General features: G+C 41.3%; 1 protein-coding gene across 1 annotated transcript in view; it reads left to right on the top strand.

Annotated features, from left to right (window-relative positions):
• Positions 1-27,784, top strand: part of fbn2 (fibrillin 2) — a 348,986-nt gene that overhangs the window by 219,972 nt on the left and 101,230 nt on the right. Inside the window, exons 24-34 of the mRNA XM_078214343.1 lie at positions 2,760-2,987; positions 5,251-5,376; positions 8,608-8,736; positions 9,952-10,077; positions 10,205-10,330; positions 10,574-10,696; positions 12,123-12,248; positions 12,404-12,529; positions 14,916-15,038; positions 23,212-23,334; positions 27,618-27,743. Of these exons, the coding sequence (XP_078070469.1) occupies positions 2,760-2,987; positions 5,251-5,376; positions 8,608-8,736; positions 9,952-10,077; positions 10,205-10,330; positions 10,574-10,696; positions 12,123-12,248; positions 12,404-12,529; positions 14,916-15,038; positions 23,212-23,334; positions 27,618-27,743 (1,482 nt within the window). The remainder of the gene's footprint in view (positions 1-2,759; positions 2,988-5,250; positions 5,377-8,607; positions 8,737-9,951; positions 10,078-10,204; positions 10,331-10,573; positions 10,697-12,122; positions 12,249-12,403; positions 12,530-14,915; positions 15,039-23,211; positions 23,335-27,617; positions 27,744-27,784) is intronic.

The raw sequence follows: 27,784 nt of genomic DNA, 5'->3' as shown, positions 1-27,784 counted from the left end.
TTTGAAAGATAAAAAATACAGAAATGTGTCGTGAAACATTGCACATTGGATCCAAACTTTACAGTGAAAGCAAAGGAACAGAATTAGGCTATTCATCCCATCTAGCCTATTCCACAATTCACTGAAATCATGGCTGTTCTATATCCTGACTCCATCCTCTTGCCCTTGACTTTGGAATTAATAACCTTGGCTGTCAACAATCTATAGAGCTACAATTATTAATTGAAGTAGTATCTATTGCTTTCTGTGGGAGAGAGTTCCACATTTCTACCAACATGATGTGTTTCTTAATATCTCTCCTGAATGGCCTGGCTCTAAGGTTATATTTGTCCCAGATCCCCCTCAGTAATGTAAAAGCTTTTACTCTGTCTGCCCTATCATGAAGTGGAGATGCCGGTGATGGACTCGACCAAATCTACCAAATAAACCTGTTGGACTTTAACCTGGTGTTGTTGGACTTCTTACTGTGTTTGCCCTATCATGAAAACAGACTGGAAATTAACATAAAGGGCAATCCAAAAATCCTCTATGGTTGCATAAATATTAAAAAGGTGGTAAAATATGGAATAATTAGGTCCACAAAAGGGATTTATATATGAAGGCAGGGAGTATGGACGAGGTATGAAATGAATACTTTGCATCTGTCTTGCCCAAGGAAGAAGGGGCTGCATAGGTCATGACAAAAGAGGAAGTAATTCAGGCACTTGAAGGGTTTAAAATTGACAAGGATGAGGTATTGAATCAGCTGTCTACTTAAAGTTGATAAGGCACCAGGACTGAATGAGATGGATCCAAGGATGCTGAGGGTGGTGAGAGTGGCAACTGTGGAGGCATTGACTACAATTTTCCAGTCTTCCTTAAACTCGGGAATGGTGCCAGAGGACTGGGGAATTGCAAATGCTGCACCCTTGCTCAATAGAGTGTACAGATAAGTCCAGCAACTATAGGTCAGTCAGTTTAACCACAGTGATGGGAAAGCTTCTAGAAACAATAATTTAGGATAAAATTAGTAGTCACTTGGGCAAATGCAAATTAATTAATGAAAGCCAGCAGGGATTTGTTAAGGGTTGCAAGGATTTGTTAAATTATGTTTAACTAACTTTTTAAGAGATACTAGAGAGTTGGTGAGTGTAATGCTGTTGATGTGATGTATATGGACTTCCAAAAGGCAGTTCATGACACATCATACAATAGACTTGAGTAAAGTTAGAGCTCGAGGAATAAAAGGACAGTAGCAACATGGATGCAAAATTGGCTGAGTGACAGGAAACAGCATCGTGATTCATGGTTGTTTTTCAAACTGGAGGAAGGTTTACAGTGGAGCTCCCCACAGGTTGGTGTTAGGATTCTTGTTCTTTCTGATATATATTAATAACCAAGACCTTGGTGCATGGGGCATAACTTCAAATTTTGTGGATGATACAAAACTTGAAAGTATTAAGGAAGATGGTGCAGGACTTCAAAAGGATACAGACAAGTTGGTGAAATAAACAGACAAGTGGATGATCAAAATAGAGGAAAGAAGTATGAAGTGATTCTTTTTGGTAGAAAGAAAGCAAAGAAACAACATAAAATAAAGGGTACAATTCTAATGGGGGTGCAGGAGCAGGGAGACATGGGTGTATGTGTATAAATCATTGAAGGTGGCAGAACAAATTGAGAGAGCAGTTAATTAAGTATACAGCATCCTGCACTTTATCAATGGAGGGATGAAGTACAAAAGTGAGGAAGTTACATCAAGTTTGTATAAAACACTGCCACACTTTAAGAAGGATGTAAAGGCATTAGAGAGTGCAGAAAATATTCACGAGAATGGCCCAGGATGAGGAACTTGGGCTACATAGATAGATTGAAATAGTTGGGAGGGTTTTCTTGGAGTGGAGAAGATTGAGAGGAGATTTAATAGAGGTATTCAGAATCATGCAGATCATTAGAGGTTATATTCTGCCACTGCTGGTATTTAACAGCGAGTGGGACAGTCACCATGTGGGATGCCTGAAATGACAACCCTGGCATGTTTGTTTGTGGGCTCCCGGGGATGAGGTTTCTTTGTTCAAAGACATTGATCCCTGATCAAAGATTCCGGCATTGGGAAGTAAGGACTCAAAGAAAACAATCTTCCAATTCCTCCATCCAACAGCCAACACCCCTTCCCCGCAACCCCAACCTACTTTCACTCTCCTGTGGCCTGGTTCCCTATTCTAGGTCTATGGTGGGTGCATTGCTGGCAGCTACCACTGCTCCTGCACTAAGGGGCTATTGCCTTCTAGTTGGCTAACAGCTCTAGGAGATAGGGAACAGGTCTTCTTGATCCTTGGGAAGACCCATTGCTGGCCATCTAAGTGCCTGACTAGCACTTAATAGGGAGTGCCTTTCCCAAAAGAGACAATGAGCTCTCACTGGCTCTCTAGCTAATGAGCAAGTCCCCATCGCCTGAATTAAATTCCACCCTACATGTAGGCTCCACAATGCACTTTCAAATGGAAAGCAATCGAAAAATGATATTTCTGTGGATATAGACATAACCAGCAACATCAAACAAAAATGAGTGTTTTCAGATCTATGGCCTGTATGAATCTCAAACATGTGATCCTTGACATCCAAGTACAATTGAAAGCAAATCTGCTTTTATATCTCTAATAGACAAGAATTTACTATTAAATCCTATAATCACTTTGCTTTGAGTATACCAGATTAGTGTGACGTTATGGAGCTTCCACAATAGAGCAAAACAGACAGTTATGTAATATATTTTGTAGATATCCGTCTTGAGCAGTGTTACCTCAAGTGGGATGAAGATGAATGTACTGAACCAGTTTCTGGAAGATTTCGAATGGACGCCTGCTGTTGTTCAATTGGATCTGCCTGGGGATTGGATTGTGATGAGTGCCCCAAGCCTGGAACTAAGGAATATGAGCTGCTGTGTCCCAGAGGCCCAGGGTTTGCCAACAGGGGTGACATCCTAACCGGAAGACCATTCTATAAAGGTAAAATGAAAGTCACCTTTTCCTCAACAAACAAAAAGGTTAATTCTGAAGTAGAAAACATGATTTATTTTAAATTGTAAGAGCATTGCTAAGAATATAAGAAATGCAAGCAAGAGATTATCATACAGCCCATCAAACTTGTTTACATATCGTTGCAGCCTCTTTATGTCCTCTTCACATGTATCTTTGTATCATCAGCAAACTTGGATGCATTTCCCTCTGCCTCTTTATCTAAGTAATTGATAGAGATTATAAATAGCTAAGGCCCCAACACTGATCCTTGTGGCACTCCAAATTGAAAATTCTCCATTCTCCCTACTCTCTGCTTTTTGTCCATTAACCACTCCTCTATCATGCTAATATATCACCCCCAACTACATGAGCCACTATGTCTTATATTAGCCCTTTGTGCAGCACCTAATTGAATGCCAATTAGAAATCCAAGTATGCAACATCTACTGGTTTCCCTTTATCTACCCTACCAGTTACATCTTCAAACTCCAAAATATTTGTCAAAATATTTCCCTTTCGTTAAAGGGCTGTTGACTTTTTCTTGTACTTTGCTTTTCTTAGTGCATTGCTAAGACATTCTTAATAATGGATTTCAGCACTTTCCCAATGACTGATGTCAGGCAAACCAGCGTGTACTGCCTATTTTCTCCTTCTCTCCTTTCATGAATAGGGCACTTACATTTGCTAACTTTAAATCTGCTGGGAGCATGCCAAAATCTTTGAAATGTTGGAAAATTATAGCTACAGCATCCACCATTTTTGCAGCTATCTCTTTTAGAGCCCCAGGATAAGACCATAAGACGTAGGAGGCCACCTGGCCCATCGAGTCTGCTGCGCCTTTCAATGAGATCATGATTGATCTCTACTTCCGCTTTATCCCCATAACCCTTGATTCCCTTACTGATTAAAAATCTGTCTTTCTCAGCCTTGAACATATTTAATGACCCAGCCTCCACAGCTCTCTGCGGTAAAGAATTCCACAGATTCACTGCCCTCTGAGAGAAGAAATTCCTCCTCATTTGTCTTAAATGGGCGACCCCTTGCTCTGAAATTATGCCTTTTGGTCCTAGACTTTCCCATAGGGGAAACAACCTCTCAGCATCCTTGTTGTCCAATGCACTATTACCCTTAAATTCTGTATCTTCCTATCCCACTCAGCTGTACTTCATCCAAATCAATATACTTTTCTATTGCCTCAAATTTACCTTTGGATTTTGAAATCTCCCTTCATTTGAACCCTTCTCCCCCACTGCTTGTTAGTTCAAAGCCATTTTTCCCAACTCTGATCATATTTGCGCGTGCACTCTTAAGTCTTGACTGGTTACCCATTACCCATATTGCTAGCCTGCACTATTGTTTGCATTGTCCTTTCTCTTTAACTTTCCAGAACTCCCCTCATGTGAACTCCGGCATCCCCACACTTTCTAGTTTAAAGTCTTCTCTACAGCCTTAGTTGTATGACTTACCGGGGACCTGGCCCCAGAGCAGTTCTGATGAAGGCCATCCCAATGGTGCAGCTCCCGTTTTCACCAGTACTGGATCGCAACCCATGTGTCCCATACAGATCTTTGAGCAATGCATTCAACTCTCTGATCTTCTGTACTGAATGCCAATTTGCCTATGGCTCAGGTAATCCAGAGGTTCTTACCTTTGTGCCTCTGTGTTCTCATTTAGCTGCCATTAATCCCTCAGCAGAACCTTTTTAGGTCTACCAATATCATTGGTAGAGACTCATAACTCAGACTTCGGCTCATCAACTCTGAGTCAAAATTCCTTGAGCTGCAGACACTTAGTGCTGATGTGGCTGCCACGGATCACACAGGTGTCCACCACGGCTCACATGCTACAGGTGCAACACATCACCTACCCTGCCATCTTTATTGTGTTTTATTCAGCTATTGAGATTTCAAGTTTAAAAATATCACTCAACAATTATTTGTAGTTATATTAAATAATTTAACTAGTTAAGCTATAAATTTAATACAATATTTACATCTCCCCCATGGTAGATAAGTTTCAAAAGAACTGGAGTGATTTTTTAATAAATGTAAGTGGTTAAATTTAATGTTCACTTTCTTTATGCCCCCAAAATTTCTATTTGGTGAGATCGCTAAAGTGTTGAATTGCTCATATGGCAAAATGTTCCCTTGCAAAATAAAATGGGCAACTTTTGAATTTAGCAGTGTATCAAAAATGTTGTGATACTTTTATAACTTGGTGGTTCTGTTCATGTTGTGTATTGCCTTTACAGACGTCAATGAATGTAAAGTGTTTCAAAACCTCTGCAGTAATGGGAAGTGCAGGAACACCATTGGCAGCTTTAGGTGTAGGTGTGACAGTGGATTTGCTCTGGATATGGAGGAAAGGAACTGCACAGGTAAGACAACTTGATCCAAATGATCACATTCCATGGCAGATGTGCTCCTACTTATGAATGTGATTACTTATGAATATAGATGGGGGGATATATATTTTGAAATATTTTCCCAAATTTTTGACTGAAATTTTTTCCCAAATTTAGTTCCTGCAATTATAATTTTGACATTATCTTCCAAAGGGAATTCCTCTAATTCTGTGCAATGTTCAGATGAAAACAAGAGGAAAGAAAGGATCCAAGGCTGCTCCAGAGGCAGATTAGCTGCACCCAATGTTGCCCATGCAAATCACATTCATAAGTAGTGGCACATCTGCCATGGAATGTGAGAGAAGAGTTGCCAATACAAACTTCTTTTCACTATGGTTGATTTCCCAGATTTAGTAATCTCCTTGAATCTTATTTCCCCCAAGTTCCACCACGGGGACAATTCTTCCAAACTGGCTCATGGCTACAGGGACATCAACAATCCAGTTACAGATCACAAATGTATTACACAGGTCACTAGGACACTGCAGTTTAATTATCTTTCCCATATATAATTAGGCAGCACAAAGAAGATGCTACATTATTTTCAGTTTACAAGATTCTCCCAAGTCCATCCTCCTCCCCCCCTCTCTGCTCTCTCTGCTGTTTTTTTCTTTCGCGCCCGGGCACGCTGCTTCGGATTTTTTTTCGAACTGCGCATGCGCAGTTCAGAGCTCCGATCGTTCCGGCAGCGCTAAGCCCCGCCCACTGCGCAGATCGGACTGGAACTGGCAAAAAGCATATGGGCGCGCTGCAAAGAGGATTCCGGGCTCGGATCTGCATTACGCCCGGATCCGGCCCTTAGACTCCAAATGGTAAAATTCCCCCCTACATGTCTGGCAGTGGTGGGAAGCCATTGATTACTTATTAGGAGGATAGGGAGGACTCCATCGGGATCTCCCTGGGTCAGAACATCCTCCCGCTGAGTACCAGGCTCAGCTGCTCTGTGAAGGCAGCCTTTCAGGGACAGGTCAGGGAGACATTGGAACCGGAGGCTTAATGCTCCAGTGATGTGGTCGCAGGCAAGACAGGCCACACCTGCAGCCTAAGGGATTCCTCCAGAGGGACTTCCGATAGACCAACAGGCTTTAGTCCATATCAGATTTCATGTTTTATTTACTCTTTCAAGGACACCTCTGTTTCGGGGCCTTACAAAGCTGCAGGTCCTCTCATTGAGCCTGAAACCTCAGGAACGTGCCCAGCATTCTTAATTTAATGGGACTTCTAAAGTTGACGCCTTAATTGATGTCTCTGGGAAGGTCTTATAAGTGGGCAGGAGTTATTTGTCCCAGGTGGAAGAATATTTTCAAAGGTGTAAGATTCTGCACACAGAGAGCAACACAAGCAAGGACCAGCAGCAGAGATGGGATAAGAAGCACAAAAATTAACTGCGATAGTATAACGAGCAATATAAACAGGACCAACTCCACATACAATGCTAGAGGCACACAAAGGGTCAACTACTTAAACAGTGTGAATAGAATCAATGTCAGGAACAAGCCCAAGTGCACAACAGATTTCAGTAGGCAAATACAACAAATAATATTAAGAATATAATCTGTAAACAAGCAGAAAAAGTAGCAGAAACAAAACGGAAAACAAAGTACATTCAGCTGATGCAATGCAGCAATAGAATATAAAGCAATCTCCCTATGTTTATATTCTGAAAAATGTGAACAGTTAAAAAGCTCAAATGTTTATTGTCATAATCTGATTTACCTTATAAATGTAAAACACTTGTTCCATACTTGATAGGATTTGAAAGTAATTGTGTGTATTGCTATCATGTAAATTAAACTTTACTTCATTACTGATTGTCCACCTTTGGTGAATTTAAATGTAAAATGTTAGGTGAAATATCCTATGGTAAAACAAAGAAAAATTAGAATAGATTAGTGATCAGTTTTACTGAATTGTTTCTCTTTCCTGGACAGATATTGTAATGCAGACGTTGAGGAGTAATATAGATTCAATGGGGGGGATTTTCTACCTGTGTTTGCTGCAGGCGAAAATGGCAATGCCAGTGGAGAATCGTGCGAGAACGTGAATCTCAGAGATCAGTGGTGGGATTTTTCTCCCTCGCCATGGCATCTTTAATGGCGGTGGGAGGTGGCGTGCCGCTTGCTGGTGGCAGGATCTTATGGTCCTGCCATTGCCAATGGCGTCTCCTGTTGAACGCATCCCTCGCAGCCAGGACACCCATGGCGGAGATGTGCCATTGGCAGGTCTGTAAGATCCTGCCGGTGTGAACGGCAGCAAGATTTTGGCAGAGAACTTGTTTTCCCCGCCCCTCACCAGTGATGCAAAACTTCATTTAAATCCATTTCAATCAATTTATGTACATTTAAAAGGCTCCCCCTCCATATGTTCCCACAAATAAAGAATTTCCCCCTCGCCAATGTGGCATCACATCGGCGAGGTTTACACCAGTTTCTGCAAATCGTGAAGCAGTCGAGGGGAACCCACCGGGGTCACAAAAGTGTGAATAGCTTCCAGGGTGAGAGGGATATGCCCAGGGAGTGCCCTGGTATTCTCCCCTGTCATCCTGACAGTGCCAGGGGCTGGCCCTCTGGAGCTCCATTTGGTGGGGGGTGTGGAGCTTTAATTATGTGGGAAGGGGTTGTGCGTGGTGGAGGGAGGAGGGGCGGGTTGCCCTGGTACTTATGTGTGGAGGAGGTGTGGGTTGTCACTGTGCTTGAGGGGTTGCCCGGTGCTTGGACAGAGTGACAGAAGATCTGCAGAGAAAACTCAACTGTGCAGCTGGAGAGCTACACGCCAGTTTTTCACCACAGCCAGTGCAAAATTCCACCCAATGTTCTGATCGTAGTGCAGTCGGATAGCATTGCAGGAAATGAAAAGAAAGGTTATTTCAGTATACAGCTTGACTGGCAGGCCTACCTACCTGCTATTCAAACTGTCCAGCCTGAGTAATCTTGGGCATTGTCTGTTCTAGAATACTTTCTAGAGAGCCTCAAGTTAGAAATTTCCAACTAAAGTTTGCTGCTTCAGGATCCTAATTCATACCAGCTCAAAATGATTTAACTTGATCAAAATTTCCAACAGTCAGTTATGCCTCTTGACCTTTTGCTCATAGAGGTAGAAGAGAGGTATGTAACACAAAAATGGAAAACATAAAGTAGAGACAGTAACCTTTTTCCTTCCTTCAGAATACTTCACCATGAAATCTGTTTTCCCCCCTTTAATTAGACATTGATGAATGCCGCATCTCTCCCGACCTGTGTGGAAATGGAACTTGTGTCAATACTCCTGGTAGCTTCGAGTGTGAGTGTTTTGAAGGTTTCGAGAGTGGATTTATGATGATGAAAAATTGCATGGGTAAGTATATTCACTTAATATACTTTATTGTATGCCTCTGAAGACACCCAATAACATGAATCGTACAGCATCATTTTTTAGAATTGTTTTTGGTTGCATGGCTTTCTGAAAAGAAAAAGCCAACCAACAAATGTAAAATGGGTGAGTACTATCTAATCAGGAAAGGAGGCAAATGAATACTAGTTACTTGCTCACAGGGCGGGAAGGAAAATCAGCAGGCAAATCACCCCAGCTCATTCCTTTAAACCAACCTGATAGTTTGCATGGAGGCCAGAGTGCCTGCTGTTGGTCCAACCAAGGAATAGTACTTAATGTGAAGAGATCTAAAAATAGAAAATTTGATACATTTCAAATACCGAGGCGGAGAAGTAATGCAACGTGAACAGCAGGGTTTTAATTCTATTATCTAGCCCTTTGTTCTACCTAAATTGCAAAACACAGCTGTTTTTGAGAATGAAGCTAACATTTTAGAGCCATTGGTAATCCACATTGAGAAAGTTTATTACCATATACAGCTTGTTGCCCAGCAGTAATTTTGGCACTGGTATAAACAGTGGTTGTAGCTATTTTTTCCTAATATCAGGCTACATTTTAAAAAGGTCTTAATTTAGCTGCATTCCTCATATGATCAATCCACAATCTGACCCATTCCAATAAGATATCAGGCAAACTGTGAGGTTAGTCAAATCATATTGTAGTCAGAGGATTGAAAACAGTTTGTCTCTCTCATTCTAGTGCTGTGTGTCCCAGAGAGAGCAGATACTTTATTTCATCTATACAGAATCTCTAAAGTGGATTTCGTAGTAGTTTGGTTTGGAAAATTTTAACCATGATTTTCACATGTGGCAATCAGCTAGATCATTAAAAGGGAAAGGAATGTTGAGAAAGAACAGAGGAAGAAAATAAAAATACATTGTAAAATGAGGACGAGGAATGTAATAATTAAACTCCACAATATTATGTCTGTTAATATCATAGAGGGAATCCATGTGCAACATTTCACAATTATTATTTACACACTGATGTGAAAGAGTAGCCGATTATCTGTTTTTAGACCAGTAAACAGATGTTAGAGGATGGGAATTTTAATAAGCATGTCAACAAATTATGTTAATATCAAGAACCTACCTAATTCTTACAATGCTATATTTTTGATTCAACTGCTATGTCATCACAAGCAAATATCCTTGTGTTATTTTTGCTTTCTCCATGCAGATATTGATGAATGTGAGAGGAATCCTCTTCTGTGCCGAGGTGGAACTTGTATAAACACAGAAGGCAGCTACAGGTGTATATGCCCCCCAGGACATGAGCTTACTCCAGATGGCAGTGCCTGTGTTGGTAAGAGAAACCAGGTTATTTACTAGAGATGATCTCACCAGCTATTTATCCAAAGTCTTCCATTTTTTTGTCATTGACCCATAAACTGCATTCTATGTGAAATTTTCTTGCTTCCTGTCTTCTTCAGATATCAATGAGTGTTCCCTCAGTGACAACCTCTGCAGAAATGGCAAGTGTGTCAATATGATTGGAACTTATCAATGTGCTTGCAACTCTGGATACCAGGCTACTCCTGACAGGCAAGGCTGTGTTGGTAAGATCCACTGAAGCATACTTCGTTCAGTTATATATCACATTATTTTCTTAATGCTGTGTGAATATCTAGATTTTTATTGTCAACCTGATGACGTATAACACACTGGGACTTGGCACTTAAGTTCCCCAATAAAACAAAATAGGTATTCGAACTGCAATCTGAATGTCCACTTTTATGCACATCATCATGAAAAATCTAAAGTTTAATTGGGATATTTTACACCACCATTTCATATTTCAGATATTGATGAATGTACTATTATGAATGGAGGCTGTGACACACACTGTACAAATTCAGAAGGCAGCTATGAATGCAGTTGTATTGAAGGCTATGCTCTGATGCCTGATAAGAGAACCTGTGCAGGTAAGCTGAGAAAGGATTTTACTTTATTCTAGTATGACAACATCAAATGTTCCAATTTTTAAAATGATTCAGATCAGCCATATTCATTATTTCTGCAGATGGTATCTGCTGTTAATCTGTAAAATGTCCCTGATTATGTAATAATAATTATCAAGGTTCCTACGCCATCTCATCAGTCACCACTGAACACAAAACAATCTAAGAAATTTCTTAAAACATCTTAATTTGCATCACCATTAATGATCAGACTAGTTATTATGCAGTAGAATTTATTGAGATTATGACTATTTAACAGATTAATACATAGAAACATGCATAGAAAATAGAAGCCGGAGTAGGACATTCAGCCCTTCGAGCCTGCCCTGCCATTCATTATAATCACGGCTGATCATCAAATTTAATACCCTGATCCTGCCATCCCCCTCCATATCCCTTGATCCCTTTAGCCCCAAGATATATCTAATTCCTTCTTTAAATCACACAACGTTTTGGCCTCAACTACTTTCTGTAGTTGGTAGAGAATTCCATAGATTTACCATTCTCTGGGTGAAAAGATTTCTCCTCATCCCAATACTAAAAATTTTACCTCTTATCTTCAAACTATGATGCCTAGTTCTGGACTCCCCACCATTGGGAACATTCTTTCTGAATCTACCCTGTCTAATCTGATTAGAATTTTATAAGCTTCCATGAGATCCTCTCTCACTCTTCTAAACTCCAATGAATATAGAATCCCTACAGTACAGGAAGAGACCATTCGGCCCATTGAGTCTGCATCAATTCTCTGACTGAGTACCTTACCTTGGTCCACCCCTGCCCAATCCCCATAACCCTGCACATTTATCCCACTAAGTCTCCTAACATCGTGGGACATTAAGGAGCAATTAGCATGGCCAATCCACCTAACCTGCACATCTTTGGACTGAGAGAGGAAACCCACGCAAACTCCACATAGACAATCATCCAAGACTGGAATCGAACCCAGGTCCCTGGCGTTGTGAGGTCCCTGGCAGTAGTGCTAACCACTATGCCAGCCTAACTGACTTAGTGTCTCCTCATATGACAGTCCTGCCATCCCAGGAATTAGCCTAATAAATGTTTGCTGCACTCGCTATATAACAAGAACATTCTTCCTCAGATAAGGACATCAGAACTGCGCAAAATACTCCAGATGTGGCCTCACCAATGCCCTATACAATTGCAATAAAGCATCTCTGTTCCTATGATCAAATCCTCCCCCTATGAAGGCCAACATACATTTGCCTTCTTTACTGCCTGCTGTACCTGCGCACTTACTTTCAGTGACTGATGCGTGAGGACACCAGGGTCTCACTGAATATCTACCTCTCTCAATTTACACCCATTAAGAGGGGTTTTCAAAATCATAATTTTCACTTGACTTGTTTTTTTTGTCTTGTTTCATCAGATATTGATGAATGTGAGGATAATCCTGATATTTGTGATGGTGGACAGTGCACTAACATCCCCGGCGAGTACCGCTGCCTTTGCTTTGATGGATTCATGGCTTCTATGGACATGAGGACCTGCATTGGTAAATGCCAAGATAATCATGACATAACAATTATTATTTACCTTGATCAACAAGGTTCTGTTTCTTTCATGATTGATAATATTTTCTGTGCGTTTGACACAACTTAAGTAAATTTTAACAGTTTTAATGAGTGACATAAAGTTATGTCATTGCAGATGTGAATGAATGTGACTTGAATCCGAACATCTGTCTCTATGGCGATTGTGAAAATACCAAAGGTTCCTTCATCTGCCATTGCCAACTGGGATATTCTGTGAAGAAGGGAACAACCGGATGTTCAGGTAAGGCTATTGCTGGAAGATGTGAACCTCATTGAACCTCATTCTTTCCTTTGAGGATTGTAAATGAATATCATTTTAAATCTAAAATATAGTAAAATGGGTGCAATTTTATGAGTATACATTGATGTTAGAAGCTTCTCCCCTGACAGTGCAATTTGAAAAATCAAGGCCACTCTTCCACAATATTAGGTTTAAAGTTCAACCCAAGGAACTACATTTTATTACAAGTGGGCACAATAAATATTTGCTTGTTCAGAATGCTATGTACCCAGGATTGAAGAAAATTCAAAGCTGGGTGGGCAAGTAAGCTGCAAGTGGGATGCAAAGAGGCTGCAAAATGATGTAGAGAGGTTAAGTGATTGGCTATGAACATGGCAGATGGGGATAAACGTTGGAGAGTGAAGTTATGCACTTTCATATCAAAAGTAGAAAAGAACGATATTTTTTAAATGGTAAGAGACTGGGAACTGTTGATGTTCAGAGGAACCCGAGTGCCTTACATCTGAATCACCAAAAGTTAACATTGTGGTACAATGAGCAATTAGGAAAGCAAATGTTACATTAGCCTTTAATCCTAGTGGATTGTAGTATAAGAGTAAAGAAAACTAAATCCAATTAAATAGGGTATTGATGAGACGAAACTGCACTATACAGTAATGATCTCCTTTCCTAAAAATGTATGCATTTGTTTTAGAGGAAATGCAACAAATGTTCACTAGACTGAATCATAGGGATGACTCTTCGGAACAGGAATAGGCTATTCAGTCCTTTCAGATTGCTCTGCCATTTGATAAGATCAGAGTTGATCTGTTCATGATCTCAACTTCACTTTCCTGTCTGCCCCCCAAAAACTCTTGACTCCCTTCTTTATCAAATATCTACCTAACTCAGCCTTGAATAAATTCAATGATCAAGCCTCTACTGCTTTCACTGGAAGTTAATTTCACAGATTACTGATACTTTGAGAGAAAATAAATTCCTTGTGAAACCCCTTATTCTTAAACCGTATCCCCTAGTTCTAGTTTCCCCCACACCGAAATACCACCCCCGCTCTAGTATCCACCCTATCAAGTCCCCTAAAATCACCTCTCATTCTTCTAAACTCCAATGAATATAGGCCCAACCTGTTCAAACTTTTTTCATTCGACAACACTTTCATCCCAGGAATGAGCTGGGTTAACCTTTTCTGAACTGCTTCTAACACAATTATATGCTTTCTCAGAAATGGAGAGAAAAACACACGCAGCAGTCCACATGAGGTCCTATACAACTACAGTGAAATTTCTGTACTTGTATACTCTTGAAATAAATATCAACATTTCATTTGCCTTCCTAATCACCTGCTGAACCTATGTACTAATTTTATGATTAATGTACCAGGGACCCAGACCCCTCCAGCACTGAATTCTGCAATCTTTCCCCATTTAATTAGTATACTGGTTTTCCATTCTTCCTGCCAAAGTGGGCAAGTTCACATTTCCCCACAATATACTCCATCTGGAAAATGTTTGGCCACTCACTTTATCTATATTCCTTTGTAGGCTTGTTGCCTCCTCCTGATAACTTACTTTCCTACCTATCTTGGTGTAATTGGCATATTTAGCTGCCATACATTTGGTCCCTTCATTCAAGTCGTTGGTATAAATTGTAAATAGTTGATACGCCAGCACTGAACTCTGTGGCACTCCACTCGTCACATCATTCCAACCCAAAGAAGACTCATTTATCCTTACTCTCTGCTTCCTGTTAGCTAACCAATCCTCTCTCCATGCGAATATGTTACATCATGTATTCTTATCTTGTACAGTAACCTTTTATATGGCACCTTATCAGGCGTAATGTGGAAATCCAAATATTCCGCATCTCCCGGTTCTCCTTTATTCACCTTGCTTGTTACTTCCTCAAAGAACTCTAATAAATTAGTTAAACACAATTTTCCTTCCACAAACCACATTGACTTGTCCTGATCCCATTATGATTTTTTAAGTATACTGACATAACCTCCTTAAAATGGATTCTAGTAATTTCCCGTGACAGAAGTAAGGCTAGAGTTCGGATATAGTTTCTGACCGTTACTCCGTGGGATTGTCTTTTGTTGAGAGATTAAGTAGACTAGGCATATAAATCTCTAGCATTGAGAACAGTAAGAGGTGATCCACAGCATCTTCAGCTGATTCATCAATGGCCTTTCTCCCATCATTAGGTCAGAAGTGGGGATGTTCAATAATTTGTATGAAATATTTAATCCTATAGAATAGCTTATAAATCAATAGCGCAGTTCTTTCCATATTTTGGCTCAAGTGGCTTTATCTAACAGGGTATCATCCCAAATTAATGTTAATTCCAAAATATACCTTCTATTTCTACTTTGTTATTGACCTTTCAGATGTTGATGAGTGTGAAATTGGAGCCCACAACTGTGATATGCACGCTTCATGTGTCAATATTCCTGGAAGCTTCGAATGCAGCTGCCGCGAGGGATGGGTTGGTGATGGCACCTTATGTGTGGGTGAGTATTTCATTATTGAGTGTGTTGCAGACAGGAGAGAGATAAGTATAAACTGTACTTATTTCTTCTCATCACCTGTATCAGGTGTTTTGAATTATTTTTAAGGTATGCGATGGCGGGTTTTCCCAAACCCTCAGTGTGTGAGATCCAATTTACTAAAAACCCACAGCAAATTTGCATTAACTCGGAAGGTTAGTTCATTCCACATTCAAAACCAAGAGAAGGCATGCTTGTGCACTTCCCACTCCACTACACAAATATACAATAAAAGGAAGATAGAAAAAACAATTACAATTATGGATGGTAATATTACAAGAACCACAGAAATCCATATTATTTCACAAGATTTCCAGAGACAGAATACAATGCGGAATTCTTTCACATTTCAATTTGAGCTGGCTGATGACTGGAGTTGTGCTGTCCACTTTACAGTTAGTGTTAATACTGCAGATGAAGTAGGTATATAGACTGTTGGGAAATTTTCCAGCAGAGACAGGTTTCAAGACATCGGAGCAGGCTGTTGTTCTGCCTCAAGTTCTGCTGGTGGTGACAGGAAGTGCAGGTTGGTTCATTGGCTTGATATTAAACAGCAGAATGCCTATGAGGCCAAATAAGTAATGTTAAAACTGTCCGAAAGGCCAGAGGCTTGGGTCATGTGACATGGCCCATTAATGGTCAATTACAGTTTAACAATCAGTTTCTATGCTTCTGGCCAAAATTCAATTGTTTCTCCTTTGGAAAGAGATGAGGTGGTTATTAACATCTCTTCCGGTATAATGAGTTTCGGTCTCTCTCTTTCGTGATAGTTCATGTTTGGGAACAAGCCCATCTGCACCTCCTCTGTTTTCATTAACTACACGGGGTCTATAAAATGAGGTGTGAGATTTCACAGGCCAAGGGAGGAATTATTTTGTTTTTGTAACTCCTGGTGGTAGCTCCCAGAACAGAGAGCCAATCCTATAGTCATGTAATTTGTCACAGCCATCTTTTTTGGATCAACCGAAAATCCATTTTAAAAAACAGCGGTAGAAGTAATGTTTTGAACAGATTGTGTTGGATTTCTTTTCATGTCGTAGGAATCCAACAAGTGATAATGAAGAGTGTCTTTGTTAAATCTATACAGAAATAACTTCAATGAGTAATGCTTTAACGAGACAAAAATTACCTTACATGTACTCTGAGATAAATGCCATATGGAAGAAATTATAGTCGGATTGTTTTTCGGCTGTTGCAAGGTATTATATTTGCAATTACGTTTTTGTAGACCTTTGTGCTGCAAGCTGCTTTTTCTGAAAATTATAGCAGTGATTTTGTTTTCCCATCAGCCCCAGCTGCTTTCCACACCATGTATTTTGCAGCATTCTGATGGTGAGAGGAGTTGAATGTTAATTTTATAGAAAACAACAAGTTACACTATATAATACTGGTAATACAGAAAAAAATCCCAAGGTGCATGGAAGAAGTAGAGTTGTACAAAAACTGACATAGAAGCTTAAAAGGAGATATTGAAGTTGTGATTTAAAAGCTTGGCCAAAGAGATAGGTTATAAGGAGCACAGGAGGACAGAGAAAAGGAGGCTTAAGGAGGATACTCTGGCTCCTGGGGCCTAGACGACTGAAGATACATCCACAAATGGTGGGACAAAGGGAGTGGAGGATAGACTAGAAGCAAGAATTGGAGGAACACAGGGTTAATGGAGCGCTGTATGTTTGGAGCAGGCTACAGAGATAGGGAGACAAAGGTTAAAAAATGGTTTGCAATTTTTGTGCAGTGTGTGCAGGAGGGTTTCCTGACACAATATGTGGATAGGCCGACAAGAGGTGAGGCCACATTGGATTTGGTACTGGGAAATGAACCGGGGCAAGTGTTAGATTTGGTTGTGGGAGAGCACTTTGGAGATAGTGACCACAATTCGGTGTCTTTTGTTATTGCAATGGAGAGGGATAGGGCCGTACGGCAGGGCAAGGTTTACAATTGGGGGAGACGTAATTATGATGCGATTAGGCATGAATTAGGGGGCATAAGATGGGAACAGAAACTGTCAGGGAAAGGCACTAATGAAAAGTGGAACTTTTTCAAGGAACAAATACTGGGTGTCCTTGATAGGTATATCCCTGTCAGGCAGGGAGGAAATGGCCAAGTGAGGGAACCATGGTTCACGAAAGAGGTGGAATGTCTTGTGAAAAGGAAGAGGGAAGCTTATGTAGGGATGAGGAAACAAGGTTCAGATGGCTCGATTGAGGGTTACAAGTTAGCAAGGAATGAGCTGAAAAAGGAGCTTAGGAGAGCTAGGAGGGGACATGAGAAGTCCTTGGCAGGTCGGATCAAGGAAAACCCCAAGGCTTTTTACTCTTATGTGAGGAATAAAAGAATGACCAGGGTGAGGTTAGGGCTGGTCAAGGACAGTAGTGGGAACTTGTGTATGGAGTCAGTAGAGATAGGCGAGGTGATGAATGAATACTTTTCTTCAGTGTTCACCAAGGAGAGGGTCCATGTTTTTGAGGAAGAGAAGGTGTTACAGGCTAATAGGCTGGAGGAAATAGATGTTCGGAGGGAGGATGTCCTGGCAGTTTTGAATAAACTGAAGGTCGATAAGTCCCCTGGGCCTGATGAAATATGTCCTAGGATTCTTTGGGAGGCAAGGGATGAGATTGCAGAGCCTTTGGCTTTGATCTTTGGGTCCTCACTGTCCACGGGGATGGTGCCAGAGGACTGGAGAATGGCGAATTTTGTTCCTCTGTTTAAGAAAGGGAATAGAAATGACCTGGTAATTATAGACCGGTTAGTCTTACTTCAGTGGTTGGTAAATTGATGGAAAAGGTCGTTAGGGATGGGATTTACGACCATTTAGAAAGATGTGGATTAATCCGGGATGTTCAGCACGGATTCGTGAAGGGCAAGTCGTGCCTCACAAATTTGATTGAATTTTTGAGGAGGTAACTAAGTGTGTTGATGAAGGTAGGGCAGTTGATGTCACATACATGGATTTTAGTAAGGCGTTTGATAAGGTCCCCCATGGTCGGCTTATGATGAAAGTAAGGAGGTGTGGGATAGAGGGAAAGTTGGCCAATTGGATAGGTAACTGGCTATCTGATCGAAGACAGAGGGTGGTGGTGGATGGAAAATTTTCGGACTGGAGGCAGGTTGCTAGCGGAGTGCCACAGGGATCAGTGCTTGGTCCTCTGCTCTTTGTGATTTTTATTAATGACTTAGAGGAGGGGGCTGAAGGGTGGATCAGTAAATTTGCTGATGACACCAAGATTGGTGGAGTAGTGGATGAGGTGGAGGGCTGTTGTAGGCTGCAAAGAGACATAGATAGGATGCAAAGCTGGGCTGAAAAATGGCAAATGGAGTTTAACCCTGATAAATGTGAGGTGATTCATTTTGGTAGGACTAATTTAAATGTGGATTACAGGGTCAAAGGTAGGGTTCTGAAGACTGTGGAGGAACAGAGAGATCTTGGGGTCCATATCCACAGATCTCTAAAGGTTGCCACTCAAGTGGATAGAGCTGTGAAGAAGGCCTATAGTGTGTTAGCTTTTATTAACAGGGGGTTGGAGTTTAAGAGCCGTGGGGTTATGCTGCAACTGTACAGGACCTTGGTGAGACCACATTTGGAATATTGTGTGCAGTTCTGGTCACCTCACTATAAGGAAGATGTGGAAGCGCTGGAAAGAGTGCAGAGGAGATTTACCAGGATGCTGCCTGGTTTGGAGGGTAGGTCTTATGAGGAAAGATTGAGGGAGCTAGGGCTGCTCCTCTCTGAAGCGGAGGAGGCTGAGGGGAGACTTAATAGAGGTTTATAAAATGATGAAGGGGATAGATAGAGTGAATGTTCAAAGACCAGTTCCTCGGGTGGGTGGAGCTATTACAAGGGGGCATAACTATAGGGTTCATGGTGGGAGATATAGAAAGGATATCAGAGGTAGGTTCTTTTTGCAGAGAGTGGTTGGGGTGTGGAATGGACTGCCTGCAGTGATAGTGGAGTCAGACACTTTAGGAACATTTAAGCGGTTATTGGATAGGCACATGGAGCACACCAGGATGATAGGGAGTGGGATAGCTTGATCTTGGTTTCAGATAAAGCTCGGCACAACATCGTGGGCCGAAGGGCCTGTTCTGTGCTGTACTGTTCTATGTTCTAATTGGTTTCTAAAGCTAGAAAGTGGTGGCCTGGTCTCACTTTGAAAGTTTGAAGGACTGATAGTCTGAGTCCAAAGTTAAAAAGGGAAAAGTGAAGTGTAGTTTTTAATGGGAGACCTGAAAGTAATTATCAATAGAATTCTGGAACTCATGACCCCTTCATGGAAATCATGACTCAATATTGGCTGTCGCAGGAAACTGCTTTCCAATACCATTTAGAAATACCACCAATGGTTCTTTACACTGGCTCAATGTCTACACTACCACAGAATGAATAAATTACTGAAACTACAAAACTCATCTGAATAGATAAAAGCTTCATTTCTTTGAAGTTCTTTTCACCACAGACAGCTTCGAGGATTTTTTTATACCCTGTGAACCTTTATGATAGGATCAGCTTTGCAAAATAATGGATCGTAATTATGAATTCCTTCCGTGACCAGACAGAGTAACTTTACAATAGCCAGGTTTAATTTTTAAACACACATAAAACTCCATGGGTAGAGCCTCATGTGATAATTCTAATTGTCAATTCTATTGTGTCTATTGAGAAAACTAAACTTGTCCTGTATTTTATTTGCTCATAATTCTGTGATTAAATTACACAGAGTACAATCCAAATCAGTAATTAAAATTTACATTTCCTAATGGGTCTCAATATCAGGTGCTGCAATGTAAAAACTGCCCCAAGGATTAAACAATGCTGTGAAGTATTAGCAAAGAATAACTTTCATTAGTTTTACATTACACATTTGGAGGTTAATAATTGTCACAATTCCAGGAATTCCTTTCTCAAAGCACAAGGATTTTGGGAGAGCGGTTGACACAATCTGATTGATAGATTGACAAAGTAAAGCATTTTAAAGACTTCCAAGTAATGTCAGAACAAAATCAAAGCACACAACATGAATTGAAGCAGCATGGAAGAGCCATGCACACTGGCACACATTCAGAACTAGTGTTAAGTTTTCTTGCATTCCTACGGGATTGGTTTTGGCTTTAGTACAATGTGCCCTTGGGAGACACAGCTTAATAAGTTGCAGCAGGTTTTTCTCTGCTTATTGAGGTTTTGATACCAGCTTTTAAATCAGCTTTTGATGAACAATGGTGTGGAGTTGCCTCTATTCCCCCAGCAAATCTGAACAGACATTTCTAACAGTGATCCAGTAAGAACATAAGAAATAGGAGCAGGAGTAGGCCATCTAGCCCCTCGAGCCTGCCCTGCCATTCAATAAGATCATGGCTGATCTGATCGTGGTTTAGTTCTGCTTACCCGCCCGCTCCCCGTAATCCTTAATTCCCTTATTGATTAGAAATCTATCTACCTGTGACTTAAACATATTTAACGAGGTAGCCTCCACTGCTTCAATGGGCAGAGAATTCCAGAGATTCACTACCCTCTGAGAGAAGAAGTTCCTCCTCAACTCTGTTCTAAACTGACTCCCCCTTATTTTGAGGCTGTGTCCTCTAGTTCTTGTTTCCTTTCTAAGTGGAAAGAATCTCTCTGCCTCTACCCTGTCCAGCCCCTTCATTATCTTATATGTCTCTATAAGATCTCCCCTCAGCCTTCTAAACTCCAACGAGTACAGGCCCAATCTACTCAATCTCTCCTCATAAGCTAACCCCCTCATCTCCGGTATCAACCTGGTGAACCTTCTCTGTACTCCCTCCAAGGCCAATATATCCTTCTGCAAATAAGGGGACCAAAATTGCACACAGTACTCTAGTTGCGGCCTCACCAGTACCTTGTACAATTGCAGCAAGACTTCCCTGCTTTTATACTCCATCCCCTTCGCGATAAAGGCCAACATTCCATTTGCCTTCTTGATCACCTGCTGCAGCTGCAAACTGAGTTTTTGCGACTCATGCACAAGGTCCCTCTGCTCAGTAGGATGTTGTAATTTTTCACCATTTAAATAATACTCCATTTTACTATTATTCCTTCCAAAGTGGATAACCTCACACTTGTCAACGTTATACTCCATCTACCAGATCCTCATCCACTCACTTAGCCTATCCAAATCTCTCTGCAGACATTCCGCATCCTCCACGCAATTCGCTTTCCCACTCATCTTTGTGTCATCCGCAAACTTTGTTACCCTACACTCGGTCCCCTCCTCCAGATCGTCTATGGTATATGATAAACAGTTGAGGCCCCAGCACCGATCCCTGCGGCACGCCACTAGTCACCAACTGCCAACCAGGAAAGCACCTATTTATTCCAACTCTCTGCTTCCTGTTAGATAGCCAATCCTCAATCCACGCCAGCACTTTACCCCCAACTCCGTGTACCCTAATCTTCTGCAGCAACCTTTTGTGAGGCACCTTATCGAATGCCTTCTGGAAATTCAAAAACACCATATCCACTGGTTCCCCTCTGTCAACCGCACTCGTTACATCTTCATAAAAATCCAGTAAATTCGTCAAACACGACTTTCCCTTCATGAATCCATGCTGCGTCTGCTTGATCGAACCATTTTTTTCCAGGTGTCCTGCTATTTCTTCTTTAATGATGGATTCCAGCAATTTCCCAACTTCGGACGTTAAGCTAACCGGCCTGTAGTTACCCGCCTTTTGTCTACCTCCTTTTTTAAACAGTGGTGTCACATTAGCTGTTTTCCAATCAGCCGGCACTTCCCCAAAGCCCAGCGAATTTTGATAAATTACAACCAACGCATCTGCTATTACTTCTGCCATTTCTTTCAGTACCCTGGGATGCATTCCATCCGGGCCCGGGGACTTGTCTACCTTTAGTCCCAAAAGCCTACCAAGCACTATCTCTTTAGTAATAGGAATCGTTTTAAGGACCTCACCCCCTACAGTCCCACGACCGTCAATTTTCGGTAAGCTTTTTGTGTCCTCTACCGTGAAGACCGACACAAAAATCTTGTTTAAGGCCTCGGCCATTTCCTCTTATCCCATTATTAAAGCCCCCTTCTCGTTTTCTCAGGGTCCAACATTTACTTCAGCTACTCTTTTCCTTTTTATATATTTGTAAAAACTTTTACTATCAGTTTTTATATTTTGTGCTAGTTTAGTTTCATAATCTATCTTTCCTTTCTTTATTGCTTTCTTAGTAGTTCTTTGTTGTTTTTTAAAGCTTTCCTAATCTTCTAATTCCCCACTAGTTTTGGCCACTCTGTACGCATCGGTTTTTAATTTAATACTCTCCTTTATTTCCTTAGTGCACTTTCCATAATAGTATTTTATATGGGTATACTTATGTAAATAATGGATCTAATTTGCATGTGTCTGTCCAATTGAAAAATCAATTAAATACTTTGGCAGATCCTTTCCTCTGTCCAATTCACCAATCCATTAAATATTTTGCAAATCCTTTCCTCATTGTGCTATCTGCAAGTTTCCATATAATTTGTACAGTGTCGAAACAATTGGATAATATGTTCTGTCCTTAAGATCGTAAGGTCTAGGAGCAGAAGCAGGCCATTCAGCTCATTTGAGTCTGCTCCCCCATCCAATGAGAGCATGACTGATCTGATAATCCTCAACTCCACTTTCCCGTCTTATCCCCATAACACTGATTCCCTTACTGATTAAAAATAGATCTTTCTCAGCCTTGAACATACTTAAAGATCCAGCCTCTCCAGCTCTTTGCGGTAAAGAATTCCACAGATTCACTACCCTCTGAGTGGACAAATTCATCCTCTCTGTCTTCAGAATTCTAAGTACAGAACTTCAGATGCTAGGAGCACATATAAGGAATTTGCTCATGACTGTACACCTCACCCATGCCCTTAAAATATAGAATATTTTGGGACATCCAGAGTATGGTTTATGAACCATGTCATAACTCGGGCATTGCCAGCTGTAAATTACATTCCATAGATATCAGTCCAGACAGATACCTCAATATAATTATCACATAAGATGCTGCTTAACTTGTTGTGCACTAATCATTTTCCGTTCTTAAGGCTACAGTACTATCCGTAAAAACAGTTGTGTTAAGGAATAAAGTGATGGAGTGTACTGCATTCAAACAATAATATATTTTTTTTTTCTTAATTGGCAGACCATGACGAGTGCAGCAATGAAACACATCATTGTAATCTCAATGCCAAATGTATGAATACACCTGGATCATATCGCTGCCTCTGCTCTGAAGGCTTCAGTGGAGATGGATTCATATGTGCAGGTATGGGAAAGAACCCCAACTGAAGCTTTTTCTAATGTGTAAAAGTACAGCCTTAAATAGAAACCAGAAAATACACAGCAGGATGTGTAGTGACCAGGGTAAATCCAACATTACCACTTTACAGTTTTCAGTAGGTGAGAGTTTTCTTTCCATTTTATTTTTTATTCATTCGTGGGACATGGGCATCGCTGGCTGGCCAGCATTTATTGCCCATCCTTAGTTGCCCTCAAAGGGCATTTGAAAGTCAACCACATTGCTGTAGCTCTGGAGTCACATGTATGCCAGACGAGGTAAGGACGGCAGATTTCCTTCCCTAAAGGACATTAGTGAGCCAAATGGATTTTTCCAACAATCGACAATGATTTCATAGTCATCAGTAGATTCTTATTTCCAGACCTTTTTATTGAATTCGAATTCCACCATCTGCCATGGTGGGATTTGAACCCGGGTCCCCAGAACATTAGCTGAATTTCTGTATTAATAGTCTAGCAATAATACCACTAGGCCATCGCCTCCCTTAAATAAGTGTATGAGGGAGGCAATGGCCTCGTGGTATTATTGCTAGACCATTTATCCAGAAACAAGTCCTTCCTAAAATAAGTGTTGGGATACAATTCCAAAGGCACCTACAGCCACCTTCCAGTACTTTATCCTATTGGTCAAATTTCTCACGTTAACCTAAATAGTTAGCACTGGCAGGCTATTACCCCGTGAGAGGCATCATAGCTGAGCCTGAACCTGTCTTCTCTCAATGTCACAAAACAGACTTTCAGCAAGAATAGCAATCAGGAATAGGAACCCCAGCAACTCCCACAGTCCAAAGATGTGCGGGTTAGGTGGATTGGCCATGCTAAATTGACCCTTTGTGTCACGGGGACTAACTAGGGTAAATGCATGGGGTTATGGGGATAGGGTCTGGGTATGATTGTGATCAGTGCAGACTCAAAGGGCCGAATGACCTCCTTCTTCACTGTAGGATTCTATGATAACTGAAATTTTACCCTCACCCTAGACTAAAATCACTGAAATCAGTTTTCGATCCTCTACTCCTTCCCTAATTGGGATCAGTTATCTCTACTAATTCCAATGGCTCAATGCCATATTACTCACAGGAACAGTTATTTTACAAATTAACGGTTAAATAACAGATTTTGAGACCCTAAATTATATACCCATGGCCTGTAAAATTCTATTCTGTAGTGTCAGTAGATCTAGTACAGTGAATGCCGGTTGAGGTGAAAGATGGTATCCACACTACTCCCAACAACTCCCATGGGAACTGCAGAGCTGGGGCCTAGGCAACTGAAGGCTCAGCCATCAATAGTGGAACAATTACGATTGGGAATGCACAATCAGCCAGAGTTAGTGAAGCGCAGGCATCTCAGAAAACTTTGGGGTTGGAGGAAATTTCAGAGCTTGGGAGGGGCCAGGCCATGGCAGGATGTGAAAATAAGGAGGAGAATTTCAAAATCAAGATGTTGCTTGACAAGAGCCAGTGTAGGTCAAGGAGCTCAGAGGAAAAAGACTTCCTGCGAGTAAAGACATGGGCAGTCAAGTTTTGGAAGACCTGAATATACAGAGGGAGTATGGGAGAGACAAGGCTGTCTTGTGGCGCACTGGTAGGTCCCTGCCTCTAAACCTGAAGCTTGGCCTATATTGCGAGGGGGATAGAATATAAAAGCAGGGATGTCTTGATGCACCTGTACAGGGCATTGGTGAGGCCGCAGCTGGAATACTGTGTGCAGTATTGGTCCCCTTATATGAGGAAGGATATATTGGCATTGGAGGGAGTGCAGAGAAGGTTCACCAGGTTGATACCGGAGATGAGGGGTTTGGATTATGAGGAGAGGCTGAGGAGATTGGGTTTGTACTCGTTGGAGTTTAGAAGGATGAGGGGGGATCTTATGGAGACTTATAAGATAATGCGGGGGCTGGATAGGGTGGAGGCGGAGAGATTCTTTCCACTTAGTAAGGAAGTTAAAACTAGAGGACACAGCCTCAAAATAAAGGGGGGTCGGTTTAAGACAGAGTTGAGGAGGAACTTCTTCTCCCAGAGGGTGGTGAATCTCTGGAATTCTCTGCCCACTGAGGTGGTGGAGGCTACCTCGCTGAATATGTTTAAAGCGCGGATGGATGGATTCCTGATCGGTAAGGGAATTAAGGGTTATGGGGATCAGGCGGGTAAGTGGTACTGATCCACGTCAGATCAGCCATGATCTTATTGAATGGCGGGGCAGGCTCGAGGGGCTAGATGGCCTACTCCTGCTCCTATTTCTTATGTTCTTATGTTCAGTTTCGAGTCCCACTCCAGGACTTGATTGCCACAGAAAGTATGTTCATGAAGCGGCCAAACAGATTGAATATCAACTTGCAAATCCTTCTAAAACAGACAATATGAATGGGAGAATCTCCTGGTCAGTCAGAACCTGCAGAAGGCAACGGAAGACCATTGCAGTACCTTGCCAGGTATAACTATGGACCAGCACATGGGAGGTCCATGCTCACAATGCTCTATTAGGGTTTGGTTCCTGAAGAGAGATAGAGAATGTGGGAAACAAGCCAGAACTGCGCTGAAGTAGTCTCAAAGTAACACTTGAGCAGTAGTTGAGCTGAGATAGGGTGATGTTGAGTGATATTACAGAGGTACATAAAGAGTTGAAACAAGTACAATTTAGGAAGCTCATCCCGGGATCAAATGTGACACCAAAGTTCCAAAAAGACTGGCTTAACTCAGTCTTTTGCCAGGAAGAGGGGTGAGTCGGTAGTTAGAGAACAGAATTTGGAGCAGGAACCGAAAACAATGGCTTCAGGCTTAATCAGAGGAAATGTCTGCTCATTCACGACTGGAAGTCAGATAAGCAGTCTGATAATTTAACAATAGTGGATGAACTGGGTAAGGTAGAGCTGGGTATTGTCAGCATACATCCAAAAACTGATGCTGTGCCTTGGATAATGACGCCAAGGGACAGCATGTAGATGAGAAATAGGAGGGGGGGGCTATGATTTGATCCTTGGGGCTGAGACCTGCAGCCACTCAACAGCACGTCACACGCATGGAAATGAGCACAAGGTCAAAATGCTATTTGCATCATTCTGAATGGGCATGTGGTAATTGTAAACCTCTTTTTCTCTCTTCCCCCCCCCCCCTCACTCCCCGGCCTCGTCCCCCAAGAATAGTGCCCTGAGGATGCAGATTCGAATCCCACCACAGCAGATAGTGAAATTTGAATTCAATAAAATGTCTGGAATTGAAAGTCTCATGATGACTATGAAACCATTGTCGATTGTAGTAAAAACCCACTTGGTTCACTAATATCCTTGAGGAAAGAATTCTGCTGACCTTACTCGGTGTGACCTACACATGACTCCAGAACCACAGCAATGTGGTTGACTCTTAAAATGCCCTCTGAAATGACCTAGCAAGTCACTCTGTTCAAGGGCAATTAAGGATGGACATTAAACGCTGGCCAGATTCCATGAACTAATAACAAAAATATAAAATATGGCTCCCTTACTCGCCCTGGTGCCTAGCTGCTGTGTTGCCATCATTCCTTCCTGAGCAGTCATTTTACTTGAAACCTGGTTGGAGAGTGGAAAGGGTTTTAATTCTCTCTACATGCAATAACCTATCATAGCAGTTTCCAGTCTTGAATAAAATGGGAGTCTTGTGTGTGTATTTCAGCTAGCTGCACAAAACTATTCAATAGTACAAACCAGCTGGTTAGAAATGATCACATTAGTAAATAGATAAGTCAGTTTGCAAACAAGTTATGATGTCATGTATGTGCCAATCTCTCAGGAAATGGCATCAGCTGTAAATGGCAGAATATGAATCCACACTGAGACTCTCACTATCAATGGACCTTGCTGAAAGAGGTGCCATATGCAGTTCAGCAGTTATATGTTACAAATTTCATCCTGGCTAATCACAAATTCATGATAGAACAACTGTTCATTCTATCATAGTGAGCATTTTGCCAAAGCTTACGCTCAATAAAGATTATTTTCTAAGGCCTGTCTTCTATTGCCGATATGAGTAATGATGTCTGATATAAAACTGGCAAAATTCCATGCACCAATGTTACATAACTGTTTATTAAAACAATTAGACTGAACCAGAGTTATTTCTCAAGAGGAGGAATCATTCTAATTGCACCAATCGCCTCTCGGCCAGGGTACAGCTAAATCTTGGAAAATGTTCTCTCTGTAGAAAATTGGAAATAGTATGAAATTGTTGTATTATGAGCTAATAGAAACAATATTTTATTCATCTTTATTCACAGATGTGGATGAGTGTGCAGAGAATGTTAATCTCTGTGATAATGGCCAGTGCCTCAACACTCCTGGAGGATACCGATGTGATTGCGAGATGGGATTCACACCAGCTTCTGATAGCAGATCCTGTCAAGGTGAGTTGGCTGGTGCCGTGCAATTCTTGGCAGACCATACC

The sequence above is a fragment of the Mustelus asterias genome, chromosome 6 (genome assembly GCF_964213995.1).
Source record: "Mustelus asterias chromosome 6, sMusAst1.hap1.1, whole genome shotgun sequence".
Taxonomy (NCBI): Eukaryota; Metazoa; Chordata; class Chondrichthyes; order Carcharhiniformes; family Triakidae; genus Mustelus; species Mustelus asterias.
Note: the sequence above shows the minus strand (reverse complement) of the source record. Positions and strands in the feature narration are given on the sequence as shown.